The sequence below is a fragment of the Colius striatus genome, chromosome 2, assembly GCF_028858725.1.
Source record: "Colius striatus isolate bColStr4 chromosome 2, bColStr4.1.hap1, whole genome shotgun sequence".
Taxonomy (NCBI): Eukaryota; Metazoa; Chordata; class Aves; order Coliiformes; family Coliidae; genus Colius; species Colius striatus.
Genome location: NC_084760.1, coordinates 57,124,980 through 57,149,666, shown reverse-complemented (window position 1 = coordinate 57,149,666; position 24,687 = coordinate 57,124,980). Strand labels below are relative to the sequence as shown.

The window sequence follows — 24,687 nt, the reverse complement described above, 5'->3', positions numbered from 1 at the left end:
AAATCAGACAGTTCATCTGGCTGAAAAATCTGTCCTTGCTTATTTCGTTTCCAGACAAATTAGGTCAGACTAGAAGATCGCTAAAGATCCCTTCCAATCCCTAACTTTCTATGATTCTAATGCAGCTCATCACAAAGACGTGCCTGTGCAGTCACCAGAGGGAAACGGAACCGCTTCCTTCAGCAGCTGTATCAACCAAGTGCAACTACAACCTTGGTGAAAAAAAGAAAAACCTTCTACATTACATAGATCTTCTTTTTTGGACCACAAAAATCAACGCATAAAAGTAAGCTTGAGTGAAATCAAAGAAAGTAAATGATGCGATACACATCAAATACTTGAAAGCATGTGTAACGATGGCTCACCAATTTTAACAAAATAACTGCATTTCAGCACAATTCTACACAATAACATACTACCTGGGATAACATATTATCAGCTTTTCAAAATAGTGCCTAGAAAAGCACTTAGCATATGAATATTTCTTACAGTGTGTAATACCTTTGCAAGTTATCAAAGGGGGAAAAATAATCACAAGCTAAATTTAAAAACAAGAGAGTTTTCTTAAAAACACAGCAACTGAATGAACGTTAAACTAGACATTTGCCAAAGACTCATAAAGTACACAAAGAAGCTTCAGGTAACTTACAATTCATTTCCGTTTGATCCGTGGGACTATTACTTATTGAAATAAACTTAGTGACAGGAAAAAAACTCTGCACCCCAAATTTTGCAACCAGTTGGCATAAATGTGCCAATAACAAGCAACCTGCAGCACATGAGACAGGACTTGTGGGCTCCCACAACAGACACGCTGCAGTCCCACTGCAGAAGTGATTCTACTCTCTGACCCTGCCTTGGGCAGCGTGGCACAAAACCTTCTGACTGCGTGCAAACCAACGCTCAGAATCAAAAAGTCCTCAGTGCCACTGATGCGGTGTGGAGGAGGGAGGCTGGTGACCAGGACGCTTGCCAAGGCCTTGGAGTCCTCTGTCTTCTTCTGATTCAAGAGCCAGGTGCTAAGGCTTCAAAGAAGCTCCATCCTTGCTCCTCCTCAAGTCTTCCTCCAGAAAATGAAGATATCCATACCTTCCTGCCTTACACGGGGTCACAAACACCTGGGACAGAGAGGACCTCGTGTGTCGCCAAGACAGCACCAACCATTTCTTTCCCTTACCGGTGGGAGTAGCTACATAGTTGAAACAAACTAAAAAGTCATTAAACATTTTCTGCAAGCCTAATTTTTCCCCTCCCAGCGTCCATTTCTTATCTGAAGCCCCAGGCATTTTACCGGCAACCTCTTCTAGCTCCGAGGGCTCTCGAAAACGGGAAGGAAAGCGATGCCTTACTAAAGCCCACACGAAGAAGGTCTCCGCGGTGGCCAGTGGCGGAAGCCTACGCCCGCGGCAAGGCCGAGAGAGAAAGCGGTAGCCCCTCGCCCAGGAGCCGCTGACCAGAGGAGGAGGGAGCTGCTAATTAAGAGCCTGCGGCAGCCACGGGTTCTCCAAGCCCTGCCAGGGCCACGCCGTCTCCCGCGCAACCCCGAGGCCACGCTGCCCCAGGGCGCTCGCTTCCAGGGCGCTTCGCCTCTCCCGCGTCCCGGCCCCGGCCCCGGCCCCGGCCCCGGCCCCAGCCCCGCGGGGTGCTCACCGGCAGGCGGAACTCAAGATGCTCCTGTGCCAGCAGCAGCAGGTACCGCGGGAGCGCCGGACCCGCCCGCGCCATGTCCGGGCCCCCCCACGTTCCCGGGCCGCATGCGCGGACGGGCGGGCCCAGCGCCGCGGCGGGAGCGGGAGCGAGAGGGGCGGAGGCGGCGGGAGGGGCCCGCGAGCCCGCCTCGGCAGCGCCGCGGGTACCGGTAAGCGGGGTGTGACAAGACGCAGCCGCACTCCCCCTGCGCCCCGTGCGGGGCCGGAGCGTCGCCCGCGGCGGTGTCGCCAAGGGAGCCGCCGCCGGCCCGGGCACAGAGCACTGCTCGCGCTCTGTGTTAATTGCCGTGACTTATCTTGTCATCCTTTGGAGTTTAACATACACTTTGCGTATTTTAGAATGCGCGCCGTGGGTGTTACACTGTAGTACCTGTGTATGATTTATAAATAAGTAAACATAGGTGTACGGGTGACGGATGCTTAGCGGGGTTTTGTTGATCGGGTCGTGCGATTGAAAGACTCCCTCCGGGAGGGCCCGGAGCAGGGGCACCCGGCTGTTTTGGGCTGTGCCATCTCTCCTTCCACCGGCAGCAGCCTCCCCTTGCTGGCATCGGTGCGGCTGGGCGTTAAGCATCATTAACAATTAACAGGCGCCGAAGGAGTTGGTTCATTTTTTCCGTGAGAACGAGGTCAGCGCCGGCAACGTGGGTGTAGGAGCAGATAGAGATGGGAAAGACAACCCCAGGAAAGGGGGACAGTTGTGATCACCCAACAAAGGGGGGGAAGTTTTGGTTTTTTTATATTGCAGCACATATTGTGTTTTACTTTAGCATTTACACTCTATAATCCCATACTCACTGATCTCCCTGTTATGTTGAGCTGAAAGGTTCAGTTTATCCAGATTGTGATAAGCCTGTTATTAGGACCAGGCCAGCTCAGCTCTGAACTCATGTTCTGTATTTTTTGTGCTGATTTTTGGACAGCTTTTTTTTCTAGATGGCTAAGATTGTGTTCATGACCTGCAAGCACTGTTCAGGCTGTGTTCTTTTGCATCTCCATAATCTTACCCTGCAGCTTCTCCAGATTTCTCTTCCTGCAGTAATAAAAACTGGGGTTTGCTATGAAGCTTTAGAACTGACAATGGACATCAAAACAGTTCTAAAGGTGAACTTTCCTGGAAAAAAATGGAAATGGGTAGATGTGGATCAAGCAGTTGAGTGCTGAGACCCAGCAATAAACATATTGCTGAACTGTTGACAAATCCCGTGACTCTGAGATTGCTTACAAAGTCTTGGGATTGCTGAAACAAATTTAATGGAAGAAGTCTGCTTTGTTTTTTTTCCTCCACCCTCAGTGTATCTCACTTTAAATTTCTTAGCTGTATAATTTCCATTTTAGAAACTCCTTTAGAGGGGTTATTGGTATTATTGTTTAAGCTTAATCTCACTGAGACTGGCTCTTAATTTATCTGCGTTACTTTATCTGCAGAGCATTGCTGTCTGTCATCAGAAGGTGAATGCCTCCATTTTCCAGTGATACTGTTTTCTACAGAAGAATTTAACTAAAGCCTTATTTTTTTCCTGCTTTTGACTTGAGGATGCATGCGAAATCACTGTCAGTCTCTATATGTTGGTCAGCATAGTTAGAAAGTGTATGTATATTAATAAACAAGACTTACAGAGTATTTGATCCTTACATAAAAACAAAGTGCCTTTCAAGTGCTGTGATTGTAAACTTAACATACAGTCCCATCCCGCATCTGAGGAGAGTTGAGACGTCTGTTAGTGTGGGTTTGGGGAGTCATTTTTACATTGACAATATTATTTAACTACCTTAGGGAAGGAAAAGAAGAACAATTCTTTTTAGCCTTCGGGGGAATTTTAAGTATGCAAAGTGTAATTACTCAAATTGAAATTTATCCAAGAAGCTAGACTGAACCACCCTCCTCTCTCAATATAACAGCAGGATCACATGATGATCATGAGCTTCAATTTAGAAGTCAGAGTGGGAATGAAAAGCCATTATTTAATGTGTGCTGCTGTTTATCTTTCTCGTCTGTCTTTTGAGGCTGTTGTGTTGCCATGTGCTTGCCCATGTGCTCTCCTAGACCCAAAAGCAACACAAGTGTTTTTTGACTGATTTGCACAATCTGCTGGGGCACCCAGCTGCCATGCAGCAGCATGAACATGTATATCTGGGCAAATACCCATGAAACCTTACTAAAAAAAACCAAACCAAAACAAAAAAAAAAAAAACCAAACCCAAACCAATGATGTTAAAATATAGAAATGTCTAACCTGTAATTCATTTATTAAATTGCTCAGAATTTGCATTTTTATCCATTTCCCCATAGAAAAGCCAGCACGAATCCTCTGTTTTACCTCCACATGTCTGGCAGGAAAAGTACCAACACACTATATGGAAACTCTAGTTTGTGCATACCAACAGATCACAGAATCTTAAGGGCTGGAAGAGACCTTGAAAGATCATCTAGTCCAACCCCTCTGCCAGAGCAGGACCACCTAGAGTAGGTCACAGGATCTTGTCCAAGGGATGGGATAGGGTAGAGCAAATGGTTATAACACAGTCAGATCTCTAAGGGTATATAAAAGTCTGTCCCTAATTCATCAAAATAGTTATATACTGCACAGTCCATAGCCTAAGTACATGTAATTTCTTAGGTGCTGGGCAGCCTGTGTGCCCAGAGGGGCTGGGCAGTTTCAGTTCTGAGTGCAAGCTCCCTTTCCTGCAGCCTGCCTGTAGTTCAGCTGGCAGACACGCTGTGCAGTACAGCCTTTTAAGGGAGAACTGTCTATTCTGGTTTTGCATTCTTTGCTAAATAGGGTGTTGCAAACGATGCTGTGCTCCATAACTGGATATGTGCTTCTCTCTTCAGTGCCCAACGAGGAAAATCCCCCTGCACCCACCATTTGTCGGCGTTTTGGCTCCAGGTAATGTTTTCTGTGTACAATAACTTGCACAGTGTGTGAGGACTGCGTCAGCACAGTGTGGGTTTGTCCACCTTTAATCAGAGTGCAGGCAGGAGAAAGAATTCCCACCCCTGTGCATGGGTTGGTGCACTGCTTCTGGTAGGAATGGTTTGCTCTCTCTCCCTGTCAGTAAGCCTGTGCTGAACAGGTCAACCAGCACTGCATCAGATTTGGGAAGCCTGCAGGGGCGACCAAGTGTGAGGATAAAGTTCTTCCTTGTCTGAAAAGTAAGTACTGCACTAGGTTTGGGTCACACTGAGGCTGTGGGGTACGAATGGTAACTGTGGGGACCAGTGGTGTGGCTGTGTCACCTTGTCAGCATCGCCTGGACTACCCAGTGTTACAAAACAGCTTTCTGAATTCCAGCTGAATCACTTCTGCTTTCTTCATTGCTGGAGAATTATGAGCGGACTTAACAAAATCTCCAGATATTTAATGTCTTTTTTAGCAGCCTTGCCTCTTACTCGGACAAAACTCTTCCAGAATTTACCAGGCTTATTTATTCTTTTTCCTTCACAGCTGACAGTGCTCCCAAGAACCAGTTAAAACCGATCGTCCATTCGTTTCCTGCTTGAGCACCATAAAAAGTTTTCAAGAAATGGAAGAAGATAAAGGGCAGAGTGCTAAAGCCACCAGCGCGGTGGGTGACTTGAGGAAAAGTTGGCAGACCTGGGCAGAGGATCACATTGAGTATCAGAGAAAGAACCCATTCAGCAATGACCACAGGCATGCATCTAAACCAGTGAGCGCTCACAGAGGAGATCCTACCTACGGGAGACCCCCCGAAGGGTCTCGGACAGAGCAGAGAGGGAAAGATGCTCACTCACACGTGGGTAAGGAAGTGGAAGAGCTCTGCTTGATCATTAGAAGCACTGGAGAGGTGAGAGAAGATGGACACGTGAGTGTGACATTCGGGCAACTGTTTGAAACATATGTGACTATTTCCAATAAAGTAGTGGGAATCTTGTTAAGAGCCAGAAAACATGGTCTGGTTGATTTTGAAGGTGAAATGCTTTGGCAAGGAAAAGATGATGATGTGGTCATCACTTTACTAGAATAAGGCTTTGTCATCCAGTGAATTCTGCTGTGTGGTTCCATTTGGAAAAACATCGCTAGATACCATCTTGAAAGAGGTTTTCATTACAGCATTTCAACTTGGCTACTTGCTGGGACATAAGCAAGAGAGAAAGCAGTCGAGAAGGATGTAAAAATTATAGGGATTTGGACAACGAGCTAATCCATCATGCTGCCTTTGGACTGTCCTTTCTTTATTATCATCCACTACCAAGTATATCCAGGTTCTTCCAATAACTCTGCTGGCTTACTGCTTTAGGTTACTGAAAAGTATAAATTACTAACTTGCTACCACACTACGCCAATTCTTGTAGGTTGTGAAATACTCGCTGTCTGGGGGATTCGAATTGGTAAAACATGGAACTGAAAACTTTTATGGGAATTCATATACTTCTTTTTAAAAAAGAGCCTGGTTTATACACAAACTTTAGGTTATTTTCACATGGGGAAACTGAATAAATGAAAGCTGTTTTCATGAAGTATGTGAAAATTCCCAAATTTACAGAAATATCACAGCAAGGATGTTTGATGTTTCCCAACTTAGTTGCATCTGGCATGTATTTTGTAGAGCTGCACTAGTCCTGGTATTTAAAAGTTTACTTTTATCACCGTATCTTCACCAGACCTCTGTGTCTCATGTTCTTTTTCCTCTGTATCTCACACCATTTTCTTCTAATGCTATGTCATACCTGAGAAGTTCAGTAGCCTCTTGGGTGAATTCAGGCATATATATCCCTTCATAGAAAATATGGTGCCAACACATAACAGTGTTAATGATGACAGAAACTGTATATTGGGGCATTATGCATTTTTGGCCAGGGGGGGAAGGCATCTTCTTGTACTAAAATGTAGCAATGTTGTTTACAAGAGGAGGAACACAGAGATCCTATCGTGCCAAATGCATAAATAAAAGTGTAGTGGTACACTCCCATACCCCATTTATCCAAGGCTGAGCTGTCCTTTCAGAAACTGAGAGAAAAAATGATCAGCTAGTTTGAGACTGAAAGACAACTGATAACAATTTCCTCCATGATTCTTCCAGAAGAAGAGGAACTTTTATCTGTGTTTTTCTTTCTTTTTTTAAAAAAACCCAAAGGATTGGTTACATACAATAGTTGTAATAATATTAAAAATATTCAGGAGCTGTATTTACAAGAGATCTCACAAAAAAACCTGTGTGATTAGAAATACAAACTCATTTACAAATTTTTTTACCAGTGGAAATAAGCTTTTATGTGGTGTTAACTACACTCTACTTGACAGGTCTTTTAAGGATATTCTCTTGCCTCAAAAAGATGTTGAAATTTAATATGAATTATGAACTTGATAAAAGTGATAGATGATTTTAGAAAGGAATGGGTTCTTTTAAGAAAATTAAAAGAATGAGGTTTTAATATTTTCATCCAATGAGGATTTGCATCAAAATAAGCTTTTTGACTGAGCAAATAAAATATGGGTTTCATTATCCCTGTGACTCCTTTTCCTAGTGAGAAGACAATGAGAATAGAAAAAAGGGAAAAAAATGAAGTACTGACAAAAGTGTATCGGGGTGACAGAGGAGTCAGGTGCAGGTAGAACACGGATGCAGAAACAAAGGGTGAGTTTTAATCACCACATAATTTTACCACGTTGAAAACGAGGGAATATGTGCTGCACCAAGCACTGCTGGTGCATGTTCCCTCAGTTTTCAAACCCGTTCCTTCTTTCTAAACAAATTTGTCTTGCAGCTAAAAACAGGACATACAATTTGTGACCTTAGCACGTTTGAAGTACTTTGTTCTTCTGGAAAAGCGTTTCTTACCCAGCTGACTCCAGCAAACCACAGTGCATTTCAGCTCCCATTAGTTAATGCTTGTACACACATTTGATTTCAAAACAAATGAAGCTTTTTATAATACAGCTGTGGAATGCAGTTTGTTTCATTCTAACGATTTTGAAATCCAGTCAGTTCTGCTGTAGCATTAGTTCACAGCTTGTGGGAAAGTTATCAGGCACTTCAGGTGTCACCAGCTGCCTAACAGGATGGTTAATATAATGCATTACTAGATACTGTATAAATAATACATTAAAAGACCTACAGTTGAGGTAGTGTGTAACCTGAGAAGCCTAAGATGCAAGTCTAGCTTATGTAAACTTATTAGTTCTTAATTAAGGCTGTCTCGAATAGTTAAATGTCAGGAATCAAGGCCTCCACTGCCATGTAAGTAGTTAGTGTTAGATGCTTACATGGCCTCTGCTGCACTCTTGCAGCTGGTTGGTTTAAATATCACTTGAGCACATCTACAAGAGCTTTAAGCACACCTCTGATCGTAACAGAAGAACAAACCCTAATGAAATGGTGTTACCCACTTTGTAAGCAACTAAGTAAAGCTTAGGTCAGGGCTGACTCTAGGTGTACAGACCAATATTTAACCAAGGGGAAGGCACTGGAAGCTGCCTGGTCCCCTTCACATAAAAATAAGATGTGTTCTTGGCTTGGCACCCAGTCTGACTACACAATTCCTTGGTGGAAATTGTTTATCAGCATCTCTTATTACACATCCCTGTGTATTTCAGAGGCAGTGTTGTAGCAATGTGAGGCACGTGCCAAACCTAACTCTGCTATGAGATAGGTCTTCACTTCTGTTGTGCATGGGGTAACTCTTCTCCTTTGTTTGGCTGGTCAGTTTGGTACAATTGTTTTCTCACTGTGTCTGGCACCTCACTGCAGAACAGCTTTCTAACCTTGGAGGACTTCTCAATAGGTATGTTCCAGCTTTATGGATTCACTTCTTTCTGCCTGATCCTCCTATGTTCAAGGAAGGTCCTTTACTCCAAAAATCAGTGCATAAAGGCTTGTGGATGATCTATTTTTTTTCTGTCTTTTCTGGTAGCATTGCAAAAAAGCAAAGCATGGGGGCAGCTCACCATAAACTTCTCTTCTGCAGTTTGACAGGCTATGCCTATGTCCACCACCCCATCTGCTTAACCTTCCTAGGAAGCTCATGTTAGTCTTTGGGCTCCAGTGGATGGTTTTGTTTTTCCAAAAGCCTGGCACAGTACCACTCATGCCATTTTGAATAAAATCAAAGATTGTTACAAAAAAGATTATTTATAGAAGGATGGAATTTTAAAACAAACAAACAAACAAACATTATGGGGCCAAATTTCCTACCTGACAGCATTAGATGAGCATTCTCTGAAGAGTGACTGAACTCTTCCTATGTCCCCACAAAGATGATCAAGGGACTGGAGCATCTTTCTTATGAAGAAACACTGTGGGATCTGAGGCTATTCAGTCTGGAGAAGAATGAGAAGTCTCATTAACCCAAGTATTTAAAAGATGTATGTCAAGAGGGTGGGGCAGCACTTTTTTTCTGTTGTCTCAAGTGACAGGACAAAGGGTAATGAGCACAAGCTGGAACACCAAAAGTTCCACATAAGGAAAAACTACTTCACTGTAAGGGTGAGGGAGCCCTGGCACAGGCTGCCCAGGAAGGGTGTGGAGTCTCCTCTTGAGGTTTTCAAAACCCACCTGGATGTGTTCCTGTTCCACCTGACCTAGGTTGACCTGTTTTAGCAGGGGGCTTGGACTGGATAATCTCTAGAGGTCCCTTCCAACCCCTACAATTCTGTGATCTGTGAGTACAAACACCAAGCTGTCAAACTGGGTCAGTACATGGTTTGACAAATCCAGTCTCGTGATTCCAGCAACAGAAACTTTGCAACCAGCATTTTTTTTTTTTTTTGCCACAGGCTCCCAGCAGAGTAAATGGAACAGAATTTATTAAATTATTATAACAAAAATTGTAGCACATGAGGTTTTTTAGTATTGCAGATTATTTGGAGCATTAAGTAAACTGTGACCTTGTAAAAGATGTTCTCACCCTAACAAGTAACTTTCAGCTCTTCAGATCTCTCCTCGGCTTCACTTCTTTGTGGCAAACTCCCTCAGTTGTCTTTCCTCTTCTTCCTCTTGAAGCCCTCAAATTCTGCATCTGGTTTGGACAGTACATTGCACAGGGACTCTCTGTGCTTTGTCTTGTCAAGCACTGAAAGCACTTCTAGCACTTCAATAAATGTTGCACATCAGTTTGAACTGACAGTGAGTTTCTATGCAGTATTTTATTGCTTCTATGTTTCTCAAGTTTCAAATACGATTTTCACTGGTTTGCTCAAACTTCAGACTTCAGAATAGCTTGAGGAACTATTACCAATTTAATCACATTGAAAATGCTGCCCTTAGTCAAAACCCAACAAGGTTATGTAACTCATTTTTCAGAGGGGGCAGCACAAAAGCTTTGAGATAAAGCGTTCTTTTCTGGGTTTGCATTAGGTCAGGATTTTATGTAAAACAATCGAGCGAAAGAGTACAATTACAACTTTGTCATTCCTAAACAAAAAAAGCAGCTTTTCTCAGGGCTGCTAATACTAGATCAAAGAACAACAGAGCCAGGGGCAGTGGCTAAGCAACTTTTTCTTCTGCAGGCTCTTAGAGAGGAGGAGCTGCTGAGTTCACTCTCCAAGAGTATTTTGCTGATCTTTGATCACTCAAAAGGTCTGCAGATGACTTTGGAAGTTTTAAATAATTATTTAATGCTGTTGTAGAAGAGGGTTGCATAGTTAGCGGTGTCTGCCCCTTGCCTCTTTCAGGGGCTAGCCCATAATTGTGGAGCATGTTCAAAGCATGAGGATGTGCTGCTCAGAAAAATATTTCTTCACCTAATTAAAAAAATTATCTGCCAAGTCCGAGAATGTTTGTCAATATGGAAGGAAAATGGAACACGGTTCTAGGCTGAAAATCACTAATGAGATACAGAGCATTCATCTCTGTAATTAACATGGCTCTGTCTGATGTTTTGTTGTGTGAGCTGGTTTGAGGCCCATCTGCTGCTGTTGGGGACAAGTTGAATTCCCCATCTTGCTCATCGGCAAAAGGCTGGGAGCTACATTGTATCCTGATTTTAACCTTTCTAGTCTCACTGTCATTAGTGGGATCCTTCTCACATATGATATAAAAGCTGACCTTTGTGCTTCTGTGCACATTTGACCACGTACCGGCTCTGGCTGCAAGGGAGATAATTTTCTTTGGAGCAGCCTGTTAAGGTGCTGTGGTTTGGGTTTGTGCCTGCAATGGTGCTAGCAACACACCAGTGTTCTGGCAGGTGCTGAGCAATGCTCACAGTCTTGAGCCCTTCTGTTCTTCCTGCTCTGCCCCTCCAGTGGGCAGAAAGGTGGTAAGGTTTAACCACGACAGGCACAACCTGCACAGCTGGCACATACCATGACAGATAACACATGCTCAGCAAGAAAAGCTGAAGAGACTTCGGTTTTGAGTTGTTGGGTTTTTTGGGAGTAAAAGGTGGGGGGTTGACATTGCTACTGGCCTTATCCAAGGTCAGAAGTGATTACTTCTGGATCACATACCTTGGGTTTTTCTTCCTCTTTTATTTATTAAACTGTCTTTGACTGCTGGGGTCAGGGGTGAAGAGTGAGCAAAGGCCTATCATCCATGGTCAACCCCCACGGTCAACTATTCCACTGCACTGGAAGATCATTCCAAGTTTAGCTTTTATTCTGCTTATTAATCCTTTTTGACAACAGTTCATGTTGGTATTTTAAATGTTACACATCACACTTTAAGTACCGTTACATAAATTAATTACAAATTGGAACACATACACAGTATTAACTCTCAAAAGATCTTCATGTACAGATAATATTTCATAAAGCTAGGTGCCATTTCAAACCTCCTTATCTATCTATCTATTGCACAGTAGGCACAGTTCAGTGGCTTTAATTCACATTCTTCCTACCTAATGTTATAAATTAAAACCCTAAAGGGCTGTGGGCCCCCACTAATAAGAACAAGAAGACATCAGGGACAAGCTCTTACAGAAAAGGGAGGCGTAAACTCTTCTGGGTAGAAAACATTGTTCTTCAATAGGGTGTGAACTTTCTGAAGTACTATATGTAGTTTTCCGTAAGAATATTACAATACATTGTACCACTAAGGCAAAAGGTGCTGGATCAGTGGAAAACACTGAGAAAATGACGTTCAAGAAGCTTGTGGGTGCAACAGACCACCACCACCTCAGCTGCACCTAAATGCCGCAGCCAAGGACACTTGGTTAGTTCAGCACCACGAGACATGCTCTGCAAAGAAAGAAAATCTACTCCGCGTGTTCTGGAGCTTTAACTTCTCAAACAGCCTGCCTTAATATGGTACTGAAAAACAGAATGCTACCATCACTGACTAGTGTCATACGGCAAAGGCAAATGCTCAGCAGGTTCCTTAATGCAACCCAACATCTGCCAGTTTTGGGCTGAGTCCCTGCTCTCCCAAATCCAAATCAGATTGCTGTTATGCAAGCCTGCCACATACTCGCTGCACTAAAGACACGTTGCTCTCATGACTTCATTTTTAAATCAAATTTAGCCACGGCATTAGTAATCTCCAGGGGACGTCCAGTGAGGACAGTATCAGAACCATATAAAAATTTGGATTTTCTTTCCTACCACTGTGCCAAAGAGCAGTATATTAAATCAATTCCTCTGAACTCTTCAGCCTTTTTAAACAGACAGTAACTAACTTAAAATATTGTGCACGTAAGAGGGAAACAAATTTCAAAAGTCCAACACACAAACACCGACACACACATTTAAAGTATATTCTCTCTCTCTCTATATATATCTCATTATCACATCTTGGGCACCTATTGTATTATTTACTATGTCATTGTCATGCAAGTAAGATGGGTGAATATATTAAGTAATTTAGCACCAGAAAATTAGTAGTGTACTTTCAGCAACGTACCTACTAATAAGTAGGCGTAAGTATCATATTACACAAATACAGATGGAAACATAAATGTTTGAATTCCAGAACAATGCAGATCTTTTAAATAAAAGCTTGATTCTGCAACAGACATTCCCTTTGGTACCCAGTCTGTGCTGTTAGTAGTAACCTGTTGCTTTAGTTGGTATACATTCTGCTGCTACAGCCTGCCTTCTACTAGGAAAAGTTCTCCGCGTGTGTGCATATCTCTCTGTGTGGATTATGTATGTATACGCACACAAACATAAATTTAGAACTGAAGTACATTGCCTCATTGTCAGAGAGGTATGCAGACTCAAATATCCAAATGGGAGAACTGGGTTGGCAGCTACAAATTCTATGTGGATTTCCTCATAAGGAACTAAGGCTTTTTTTATCCTGGTGTATTATTGGCAATGTCAAACTGTGCACCCTTAAATCAGAGTTCAAAGAACAAACTGACTAGCAACAGAAGGCTAAGAGAGTGCTTTCAGCTGGCAGCATTTTCAGCTTGCAGTCGCTCAATCAGTTGCTCAGCCTATGAAAGAGAGAAAGCAATACATTAACCACACCGTGGACCTTCCTGAAAATTCCAGTGAGTGACACTGATGAGGCATTTACTTTTCCTTTTTACAAAGCATACAACAGAGGCAGAATTCAATGGTTGTTTTCAACAGCAGACTCTTTTGCGCAGTTTCCATCCAAGTCCCATTAGGTGATCAGAAAAGGAAACACAACCTATGAAAGCCAGAGGATGTTTGGACAAATAAAGAGCAGATACAGCAGTGTGGTTTTAAAGACCTCAGAAAACAGCAGTGCTCAGAACAACCAAGCTATGAGACCTGGAATTCTCTAGGAGATGCTGTAGAAGAGCGTGTTGTAGCCTCTTGTCACCCAGCATCTGCACACCAGGCACATGTGTTGCTGAGGGATGGAATACATTCACATACATGGATCATGTCACGAGACATACCCTCACACCTACTTTTTCTAAGGCATACCTGGGACAGCTGTACTTTGTGTGTATACCAGCACCAGCCCACACAGTCCTCAGGAAGGCTCAGAGCAGAAAGAAGTTTGCCAATGTTGCTCTACCAAGCTAAATTGGATGAACATAGGCACTTCTGAAAAAAAATGGGTTTACTGTCAGCCCTTTTTATTGGCAATCCTGATTAATTAATTTGAACTAGTGCCTGAGGTTTTATTAAGACCTCCAAAGGAACCACGTTAAAAGGTGAAAAACTACTTAGGGTAGGAACGACTTCACAGGACTTCAGTAGCTCTTGCAGTTTAGTTGCAAATAACGCTAGATAAAGGAACTGAAGTTATCTGAATCTTGGTTTGTGTTCTTAAACAAGTATCACATGAAAGTCATGATAATTAAAAAAAAACAAACCAAAACCAATTCAAGAAAATTTTCCAATTGGACAACAGGGCAAAGTATCTTTTAGAGTGCATCCATATTGGATAACTACATTTGGTGGAGATGTCTCTGAGCTAATCCAAGATAGTAAGCATGTGAAACCACATAGCTGCACTTATTTGAGGACCAAATATCTGTGTCATGCTCTACAATATATTAGAGACATGTCTGTTTTTTTTGAGCTAGGTGAGATCTCCAGCGAGGTACTGCTGTGACAAGTGTCTTCTCTGTAAAAGGCTGTCTATATTTTTTAGATGAGATTCAGTATCTTTCAGTATCTAATTGCAAGGACAGGTTCTCTGCTGCATCAAAGCAGTGAGCTTTAGCCCTCTAGAGAGATATTTTTCAGTGATTTAGTCAGTGCCAGTTCAGTCTCACTGCTTATCTCTACTGACATAAATCAGCACAAAGACTGTTTTTTGTACAAAAAGTAGGCACTTATTTTAGCCCAAAGATGATAAGAAAAACCCCAGGAAACAACACAAGCAATCATTAGGCAGATATGTTTTTCAGATAAATTAGATGAACCAGAGTGTGAACAATACAGGCCATCACACTTGAGTATATCCTTTGAAACCAAAGAACAAATACTTTCAAAGAGTCCTCAGAAGCACATCACAATAACCTGAGTTATATATTAGATCCAGAACTACTCTACCGTTTGCTGTTGATGTTATTGGCACTCCTCTCCCCTTAATAAGCATAAATATGGAGGGTTTTACCAGTATATTTTCCCAGACAGTTAATGCAAAATACACATAATTACCAATTACAGTAATGTAAAAAATAATTGCTGAAAGAATTTATGGACATGGTTAAAATGTTAGACATCACATCTTCAGCTTCCAGTTGAAAACCCACCAAAAAGCTCATCTGCATTACACTTACCGTGATAAACCAGTAGGAATTGATTCTGTACACGAGTCTGGATAAGAAGCCCAACTGGCTGGCTGGGGCCAGGACGTGAAGATGCAAATGAGATATTGTGCAGAACGGGGGCCAGTGAAAACCCATTCTTCAGAAAAGGAAAACAAGTAAAAAACCAGTAGTGATGTTAATTGAGGAAGAAGTGGAACACTGCAAGTTATTTAACACAATCAACTGATTTAACAACTCATCACATTTTTCTTGTATGTAAAAGGCAGGAACAAAAATACACCTCTTCCTTTCCTTATGCTCTCACGAACCTTTTCAAAAGGTTACTGTCCTCCTTCACATCTCTTTATTGAAGATGCATTTTTTTACAGAGGAGGGTTTAAAACATGAAATGTATCTTAAACGTACCACATCTAGATTTTGGCTGGGAAGCCAACTGTCACCAGATGAATACTTCTACTTGTTTTAATCTTGAAGGCCCAGTTCCCTATACTCACAGAATGGTAGTGGTTGGAAGGGACCTGTAAAGACCATCTAAGTCCAACTCTCCTGCTCACGCAGGTCCACCTAGATCAGGTCACTCAGGAATGTGTCCAAGTGGGTTTTGAAAGCCTCGAGAGAAGGAGACTCCACATCCTCCCTGGGCAGCGTGTGCCAGGGCTCCCTCACAGGAAAGAAGTTTTTCCTTAAGTGGAACTTTTTGTGTTCCAACTTTTGTCCATTACCCCTAATCCCATCACTGGACACTACTGAAAAAAGTCTTACCCCATCCCCTTGACATACACTTTTTAAATACTTGTAAGCATTAATAAGATCCCCCCTCAGTCTCTTCTCCAGACTGAACAGTCCCAGATCCTGCAGCCTTTCCTCATAAGGAAGGTGCTCCAGTCCCGTGATCATCTTGGTAGCCCTGCACTGGACTCTCTCCAGAAGTTCCCTGTCCCTCTTGAGCTGAGAAGCCCAGAACTGGACACAGGACTCCAGATAAGGCCTCACCAGGGCAGAATAGAGGGGGAGGAGAACCTCCCTCAACCCACTCAACACTGTTTCAATTATGGTACAATAAACTTTGCCTCCCAAAGACATTGGCTTAAGCTACATAGCACTGAAATCTAGTAGGTGTGACTACTAGCGCTGAAAAGTAGGTGTGACTGGAACACAACACAGTGCCCACTTGATTCAGACCAAGTTTACCACTCTTTTGGAATCTAGGATTTAGAGTGTATTTTCTGCACATAATTAAATAGCAGCCTTTTAGCTGTTTGAAGTGCCCTTCTTGTCCCAATATGTGGTCTAGAAAGGATCTCAGAGCCTGAACACAATCTGTGCTGGAAATTCATCAGAAAAAAGAAGTTTATAACTCAATGCAGCACATTCTACTTGGGAAGTCATGCGATGAGTGAATGCAGACCAAATTTCTTCAAAAAACTCACACACTAGTTGTTGCTACCATCTCTAAAATAGCGTTCAGAAAAGCAAAAACCATATTCAATAAACACAGAAGGTTTCCATTACATACCGTATGTCATTCAAATCACTAAAATTGTTTCTCTGGAGAACAGCTTTGCCAACTTCCATCATCCTCTTCACTATTAAACACAAAGACATTTCATTTAATGTTTAAGTAGTATTTCACACATTGTACATCATCAAAGAATCAAAAAAAGGTATTCTTCAGAACACCGACTTCCACAAACTGATTATGCAGAGATCACAAACACGGGTGTTTCAAAATATAAATACTGTAGCTACCTGTAATGGAACAAAGATTGTCAAGACAGTCTTGTGCAATGACCAACATGAAAATTGCCAACTGTGGCAAATTTCCACACTAATGATGCTTTTAAGTGTGGTATTATCCCGAGAACTTTGGCCATGGCTATGCTATCACCAGACCGTTATAAAAAACTCTAACAAATGACTGACGGGTCAGCATTATGATGTTTACACTAATCCCAGTGTTATATCTCTACACAGGTACAGGACTTTGATCTCTAGGTCTTGTGCAGACTGGCCAAAGGAAGTTTCAGAGATGCTGCACAAATTAAAATAGAACACAAGAGTCAGTTTCTACTTATTACTAGGACAAAGTTTCATTGCTGTGTCACTGAGGAAAGAAGTAACCCTAACACAAAATCTGAAGGCAACAGTATAAGGAATTATCTTGAAGCCAAACACAGTAAAAACTTGTTTCTGGGGAAAACTATGTTTAGAAGATAAATACAGTGATGCGGTATTTGCAACATGCAACTGTAACTCTTTTATTGCATCACTTGTAAATTTCCCTAAGGTGGTATCTCTTCTTGCATGTGTGGCTATAGTTTATTCAGTTACTCAACACAGTTAGCTAGGTCATTTCTTGTGGAAGAAATGCCAGAACAATGTTTTATTAAGAGAAAACAAAAAAGCCTATCAACAATAAATCATAACTTCACTATTTTAGAATCCCTGCATCTTTTACAAAAATTACTGAAGTTTATTGGAACATCATTTCCCTCTTTCTTCTCTCACCTCCTTTTCCCCTGAAAGACAATACAGCCCTTACTACATAAGACATATCATTTAAAATTGCGTATCATAGAATCACAGAATGGTAGGGGTTGGAAGGGACCTTTAGAGATCATCTAGTTCAAACTCCCTGGCAAAAGCAGGTCCACCTCGATTGGGTCACACAGGAACATGTCCAGGCAGGTCTTGAAGACCTCCAAGACTCCACACCCTGCCTGGGCAGCCTGTGCCACTGCTCCATCATCCTCACAGTAAAATAGCTTTTCTTGTGTTTAAGTGGAACTTTTTGTGTTCCAGCTTCATCCCATTACTCCTTATCCTGTTGCTAGATACCATAAAAAAAGGGATGTCCTAACTTCCTGACACCCACCATTTAGATATTTGTAAATATCAATAAGATCTGCCCTCAGTCTCCTCTTTTCTAGACTAAACAGCCCCAGTTCCCGCAGCCTTTCCTCATATGAAAGATGTTCCAGTCCCCTGATCACGTATCTAAGAAAACTCAATGAAGCACCACATAAATGCTTTAAAAATAAAGCTGCATTTCCAACAAAGTGCAAAGGCACCTACACTCCAGGAAAACAAATGACATTTTGTGCACACTGCAATGCTTTTCTAGAATTGCGGAAAAAAAATGTGTTCCACCAAATGGTGCTCAAAGGCCTAATTTACTTGTCAACACACCATTTAAGGCTGAGCAAAGTTATTTTCCTTTTGGTTAAGCACACGTTTCCAGCCTTACCTATGGGTATGTGCTCCCTCTTCAGTGTTTTGCAGTTTCCCATGTGCTCCACTGGCACCACCAGATAGTGGTGGGGGGCACCAGGTCTGATATCTCTAAAGCAAACAAGGTCTTCATACTAAAAAATGAAGCAAGCATAAATTGACTTAAATTAATATATTAGCAAAGAGTAGGTAACAAAGTCCATCTTACCCATACCCTTATGATACTTAATGTCCTATTTGGATCAACCAGCTCGAAAAAATCTTAAGACTTTTGGGGCCAGCCTACAGAAAGACTTGTAAGCTAGATTTGTGTCCTCATTTGACCTTCTGCTGTCCAGATTCTGCAGCTTTAAGGTTTTAGCTGTTGTGCCAGCGCTTAAGGGTAGCAAGGTCTGCTATTAAGGCTGGCAACGATGCCTCACTCCCATCTCCACGACAGGGCCGAGGACCCCGCAGACTCCACAAACCCACTACAAGCCTTTCCAAGCACCACCCCTCGCCGGCAGCCGGCGCAGGCCCCGCCTGAGCCAGCGGGCACACGCACGGCTGCTGGGTTTGCTCTGTCACCCCCGCGCCCACCCCTCGGCACCCCGCTGCCCTCCGGAGCCCGGTCCGCGCCGCAGGCCCCGGCACCCTCACGGCAGCCCTCACCCCGGCCAGGGCTCGCACCCGCCCGGCCTCGCTGCGCGTGCGGGACAGCGCGGCCGGGGCACCCCTCACGCACCTGGCATGGGAAGAGCGCCGTGCCCGGCTCCTCGCGGCGGGCGATCCTGCAGAACACGCACTTGCCGTCGTACCCGCCGTCCGCGGCTTCTCGCTCCTTGTCGGCGGCGCGGGCGACCTCGGCCTCCTCCCCCGCCATGGTCTCTGGCGCCGCCGCCGGCCGCCCCGCGCGCCCCCTGCCGGCGCCTGGCGGCAGCGCGTGCGGGCGGGGGCGGGGCGTGGCCTCTCTCTCCCGCAGCGAGCGCCAATGGCGGAGCGCGACCCGGAGGCCGCCCTCAGGCGGACACGTCAGCGCGCCGCCCGGCTCCGCGCCGCAGGGCGCGGGAAGCTCCGCGTTCCCGCCGGTGCTCCTCTGCAAGGGACGGACCCTCCTCCCCGCTAAAACCCCCCCGCGGGCTTTAATTAACTGTTACGGAGCTGCGGTTGGAGAGTACCCCGTCTGAGCCTCACTCCTGGGAAGGGCAGGCTCAAATGAAATACTACATTGCCACAGTGGGTGGAAGCACAGCCCCAGGCGCATGCTGTACCTCATCCCTGAAGCACCGGTAACAACACCGTGTCTGCTCACCACAAGCTTTTACTAAGGAAAAAAAAAAAAAAGGAATAAAATTAAGGTAATGCAATCTGACCTCAATTCACAGCAATAGTTTAGGCTGGAAGTGACCTTTAAAGGCCAAAGATCAATCCCCACTGCAACAAACAGGCACACCTCCCAATTAGATCAAGTTGCTCTGAGCTCCATCCAACATGACTTTCAATGTTTCCAAGAAGGGGGCATCTACTGCCTCTTCAGGCATCTCATTCCCAGTTTCACCACCCTCATCATATCAGCTGCTTTCAAAGCTAACATCATGTAGTAGTTAACATTCAGTTTCTAAAAATGTTTTCTTGATAATTTGTATTTTCAATTCCTTGCACTTTTCGTTAGACCAGAGTTGCTGAGCTGCAGAATCCTTGACCACAGAATTTCAACGTTCACCTTCTTTGTGTGGCCCAAATGGCATAAAAGCACTCATGCCACAGATAACAGGCCCCAGTGTTTAAAGAGGTAAATGAGATGCAACATTTAGCATGATGTTTTTTAAAAAATGCATTTCTTTCAGTCCATGCAAGCTGTGACACTATCCTTTACAATGAGCTAACCTGCTCCTTTTTGTCTGATAAAAATAGGCAGGTGAAATCTTTAAAGTTTACATACAAGGATTATTCTCAAAGTAACTGAATTTTACTTCACTCTCAAGCCAGCTTGTTACAAAACATCTGGTGTACAAACTGCAGCACTGAAACCAGAACCAAAACGAACATTCACACTTATCTGGGTGCTTACAAGACTTACAGAGAATAAGCATTTCAATGCTGTCCTGAATCATAAATCATTCTCCAAGTGCCACTAAACTACATATGTTTCATGTTGCAATTACAAGCTGGTCCTCTCCCTCTGACAGAAAAGCTACCAGTGACCAGACTTTTCCTTTTACTTTACATTATGGAAATTCTTACTGCCATTTCACTCAAAGCAAGGTTCACAGACAGTATATTGTTTCCTTCCATGTGTAACTGCAGTTCATTTTTTCTGAACGCCTTTATACCATAAGATCACTAAAAACCAAGAACCGAGTATTTTTAAGACATTGTGTGTCTTAGAAAAACACTTAGAAAAATACACGATGAACACTTCAGCAACATAAAAAGGTAGTATGCAAAAAATGATGAATACAGGCTTTGGACTTTCAGGAAAAGGTTAGCCAAAAAAGATGAAGGAATACACGTCATTCACTACTGCTGAGAGAAGCAGTTAGAATCACAGAATCATAGAATCCTTTCAGTTATAAAAGACCTTTATGATCATCAAGTCCAACCATTAACCTCACACTGCCCAGCCCATCACTAAACCATATCCCTTAGCACCTCATCTACATGTCTTTTAAATATCTCCAGAGATGGGGACTCCACCATATCCCTGGGCAGCCTGTGCCTAACAAAACCCTCCTCCTTTTTCACAAAGTTCTTCCTAGTCTCCAATCTAAACCTCTCCTGGCGCAACTTGAGGCTACTAGGTCAATTGTTTAACAGTATATTGGTATTTCTTAGCGCTTTGTCACACTCTGTCTTCGAGTGAACTGAAAACACAGCTTTATTTTAGGAGATGCCATACCACATACACAAAAAAATCCACCTTCTTAGGCATTCTTGTAAAATATTTTATTTCTGGAATTCTCTTTCTGAAGGGAAGGCATGGGTATCTGTCAGTATAACCTGTAACCCAAGCTGCATCCTTTCATCTTTAAATTGTACTAAAATTTCTGAATAAAAGAGAAAATCTGTGAAAAGTTGCTGAATGCATAAATTCCTTTATTGAAAATATTGTGATAACATTGCATTACATATATTCAATATTCATAGTTTCAAGGGTCACAGAATTCCGATTGAACAACACTGTTTCAAATATAGACCACGGTGTTTAGATATGCTCTGACAAGGATAATATAATGGAGTAAGTTGTAGGTAGCAATAGTGAAATGTATGTAAAATGTTGAACTTGGTTGGTTTGGGGTGGGGGTTTTTTTTGTAACTATTAAGTGGTCTGTCACCATTTACAAGAGCAAACACTATTAGATATTCCTGGTATCTTCAAAGCGTTACGCTGTTAAAGACTTCCAAATTATTTCACAGCATTACCAGTAAGAACTCTATTTATGGCTGTAGCAGACCACACAGAAGGGAAGCGTGAAAAGCTCACGTGCAGTGTGTTACAGGCTTGCTGTATGTAGCGTTGGTTTTAGACTGTGAAACTTCTGTGCAGGATTAAGATTTAGTAATGCTTTTGAAAGAAAACCACTTGGCTTTCTTTTTGTTTAATTCTTTAATCTATTAAAAAAGGGAAAAGCAGTAACTAAATTGAGTAGTATTACTCAGTTAGTAATATTCCAAAATTGGACTGTACTGCTTCAATGCATGGAAGTGCACTACCATTTCTAAAACCTGCCTTTCTCACGACAATGACGTGTTCAAATCTAGGGGCAGGACAGAGTCCTCATATTGGTGGGTCTGGATCGTGTAAACAAAACTGCATCTTAATGGGACAGTAGAATTCTTTAGCCAGCCCTCTGACACACTCCCCCTGTTTAACCAAAATTTTCATTTTGTAACCTGAAGTCTTTTCTCTTCAGCATTCCAGGGGAGGAAATATCTGATTATTTCACCAAAAGCAAAGAATGTTTAGTTGCCCGTTAAATCCTAAACCAGCCTGTTTCTTCAAGTCTTTTTCAGGAAGGAAATCATATATATAATCACTAAGAAAACAAGTATTACACTAACATGACCTGGCTTGTTAGGGAAATAGCATTCTTTACATCTCGATTGTATTTCTCCTTAACAAAGCACTTATTCTTCAATTTATAGAGAACTGCTCATAAAAGCACAGTGGGTGGCTTATTTTGAATCATTTAGTGGTGATACAGAAAAACAATCCTCACTAAGAAATGTCCTTGGTAAACAATCAAATAACACTAGGGCAGATGCTCAGAGCATGCTGTCCCAATTCTGTTGGCTGCAATCAAGCTGATACAGTCTATACCAGGTGGCAGTTTGCCCAGTGTCTCCACGCACTGCCAAAATAATGATCTATTAACAGGAATGTGGCAGTGGAATTAATAAGAAGCACCATCCCTCATCTCAGAAAAAATCCAAAACAGAATTATGCACTCAAGTGTTTCTGCCAGAAAATAAACCCTCTAATTAAGGGTAAAATGAAAATCAAATTTCATTTACAAAATAAAAATACAAAAATTAACTTCAAAAATCAAATAAATTGATTCAGAATAAATGCCAATGCATAAGAAGCCTATGTGAATGTTAATTATGTATCAAATTGAGATTTGAAACATTAAAAGAAAAAAACTCACAGTTCATACATTTACAAAACAAAAGATCTGCTATACAATAACAATAAATAAAAAGATTTAAAAAACATGTTCCCTTAAGTGCTGCATACACCTATTTCTGATTCTTTTCCATGGCAAACAGTATGCTGTAGATTTTGGTAAAGTAATCTTTTATTTTTGGTTAGCATTTGTACGTTGAACATAAATACACATGGAATGTAGTAGATAGTTATAGTTTTCCCACAGGATCTTTTTCACAGTTACAGAAAAAGTTTTCAACTTCTACACCATGAATGTTTTTGTAAGTGTCGTATCTTTGATGGAAGAATGTTGGAGAAGGAAGTAAGAAACACTTCAGACTTATCTCTTACTGTTCTGTTTCTTACTGCCTCTCAAAACCAGCTCTGTTTTTCTTGAGTTGGTTGTTTGGCGGGTTGGGTTTTTTTTGCGTAGTCATGCTCTGGTACAAACTTGAGGAAAAAGCGTGTAACATTGTGAGGCAGCCTGCACCTTCTAGTTAGCTTTACTTGCCCAATGGATCCAGTCCTTAAGGCAGTCAGTATTTCATTCAAATGTCCATACTTCTACATCTTGTATTATGAAATCTTCTTTCTTAGATAAGATGTCATTGTTGAATGTGCTGCAGGCGTTGCTTCTCCCGTGATATAGATCTGCATCTAGCCATAGGCCAAACTGGCCACTGAAAGGAAATAAACAACAAATTTCAGCTTATATATAACAGTAAAAATACTGGAAGCTGCACAACCAACCAGAGGAGTGATACAGAGGAATCTAGGTAATTCTGAGGATCTCTTAGACCAAACGCAAAGAGCTCAATCTTGACAAAGTGCTTGCCAAGAAGCTCTTGGAACAGTCTTCTCGCTTGACTGTCATGTGCCCGGGGCCCTCTGTGCCACTCAGCTGATCACACTGCCAGCCAGTAACTGGGGCAAACACCAGGGCACGGATATGAGGGGCCCTTCTTCCATCCAGCTCTTTGGATGTGGACATGGCCCCTTTTGGTTTAGGCGAAGGAGTGTTTAAACACTCCCCATGCAAGCAATGTCCAGATGTCCCATGGTACAGCCTGCAGTGAGCTTTAGTTACGTTAGCCTTAGCTCTGGATTTCATACCCAATGACCTTTGAAACCTAAGACCTGATTAAGCACTGCCTGTATCCTTGCTCTGGGTATCAACAGAATAATGACAATTTAATAAGAACCATGTGCAAAACCTTAGAAACTGATGGCAAAACTGCCATTGGAGATTATCTTCCAGTGGTAAACCTCTTCAGCAATGGGACACATATCTAACCAAAACACCTGGGGGTTTTTTCTAGCCAGAAAAACCCAAAACAACAAACCCTACTTCCCTAACATCAGTCACTCTCTTTAAGCAATGGAAATTGTGGTGGGTCTGTAACAGAAATGAGATTGTTAAAGTATCTGCTCTAAATGGTTTACTAAAAGTAAGTCCAGCCATTTTACTGATTAACTTTTTCTTCCAACGACCACTGTTCCTAATCTCATTTAAAAAGAAAAAAAGCGCTACACAATTTGGAAACATTCACTCACCCTCCACCTCCGAGCTCCAGAGAGGTGGTGTCTCCATTGATGAAGTAGGTGTTTTCTCCACTCCATTTGAATACCTGAGGTGGGGAAAAAAACCCAAATATATTTGGACTGTGATGATTCTTGTACTCTAAAACTACTGAGGACCAACTCTTATTTTATTGTATCTTTTTCCTTGAAGGGGGACAGAAAGAGGTAATACACAGAAACAGAAGGAACAGCACATATTTTAAACTATGAACAAGACATCCTAATCCTTTCTAAAATTTTGCTTGCATCTCTAAATCAACAGGCATTCTGTTAAAGTATGTTTAATACTGAAAAATGCATAAGCCATGAACATTTTGGGGCATTTCAGTAGCACTCTTATCTCTGGTTTGTTGTCACTGTGATCCTAAGCACACATGAAATTATAGCTTATTCTTTGTATCATCTTTATTCTTCCAAGAAGAGTCTTTGACAGTCTT

At 42.3% G+C, this 24,687-nt stretch overlaps 3 protein-coding genes across 13 annotated transcripts in view; all 3 read right to left on the bottom strand.

The window, feature by feature from the left end:
* Positions 1-9,650, bottom strand: part of TRMT11 (tRNA methyltransferase 11 homolog) — a 36,258-nt gene extending 26,608 nt beyond the window's left edge. For 3 of the 6 annotated variants that reach the window (XM_061990632.1, XM_061990630.1, XM_061990635.1), the window contains exon 1: positions 1,651-1,740. In XM_061990632.1, the coding sequence (XP_061846616.1) occupies positions 1,651-1,725 (75 nt within the window). In that variant the 5' untranslated portion in view covers positions 1,726-1,740. Of the gene's footprint in view, positions 1-649; positions 1,119-1,650; positions 1,741-8,867; positions 8,993-9,579 lie in introns of those variants that run through there. The other 3 variants (XM_061990631.1, XM_061990634.1, XM_061990633.1) reach the window with 2 other exon arrangements.
* A 1,594-nt stretch (positions 9,651-11,244) lies between these two features.
* HINT3 (histidine triad nucleotide binding protein 3) lies at positions 11,245-18,940 on the bottom strand. Its single transcript, XM_061990636.1, has 5 exons — positions 18,767-18,940; positions 18,059-18,176; positions 16,328-16,397; positions 14,821-14,947; positions 11,245-13,047 (listed from the first exon to the last, which is right to left on the bottom strand). Exons 1-5 carry the CDS (start codon positions 18,902-18,904, stop codon positions 13,000-13,002), a joined length of 501 nt encoding a protein of 166 aa, XP_061846620.1. The 5' UTR covers positions 18,905-18,940; the 3' UTR covers positions 11,245-12,999.
* Positions 18,941-21,124: 2,184 nt separating this feature from the next.
* Positions 21,125-24,687, bottom strand: part of NCOA7 (nuclear receptor coactivator 7) — a 96,275-nt gene continuing 92,712 nt past the window's right edge. For all 6 annotated transcript variants that reach the window (XM_061990622.1, XM_061990619.1, XM_061990624.1 and 3 more), the window contains 2 exons: positions 24,224-24,297; positions 21,125-23,349 (listed from right to left, as the gene is read on the bottom strand). In XM_061990622.1, the coding sequence (XP_061846606.1) occupies positions 23,214-23,349; positions 24,224-24,297 (210 nt within the window). In that variant the 3' untranslated portion in view covers positions 21,125-23,213. The remainder of the gene's footprint in view (positions 23,350-24,223; positions 24,298-24,687) is intronic.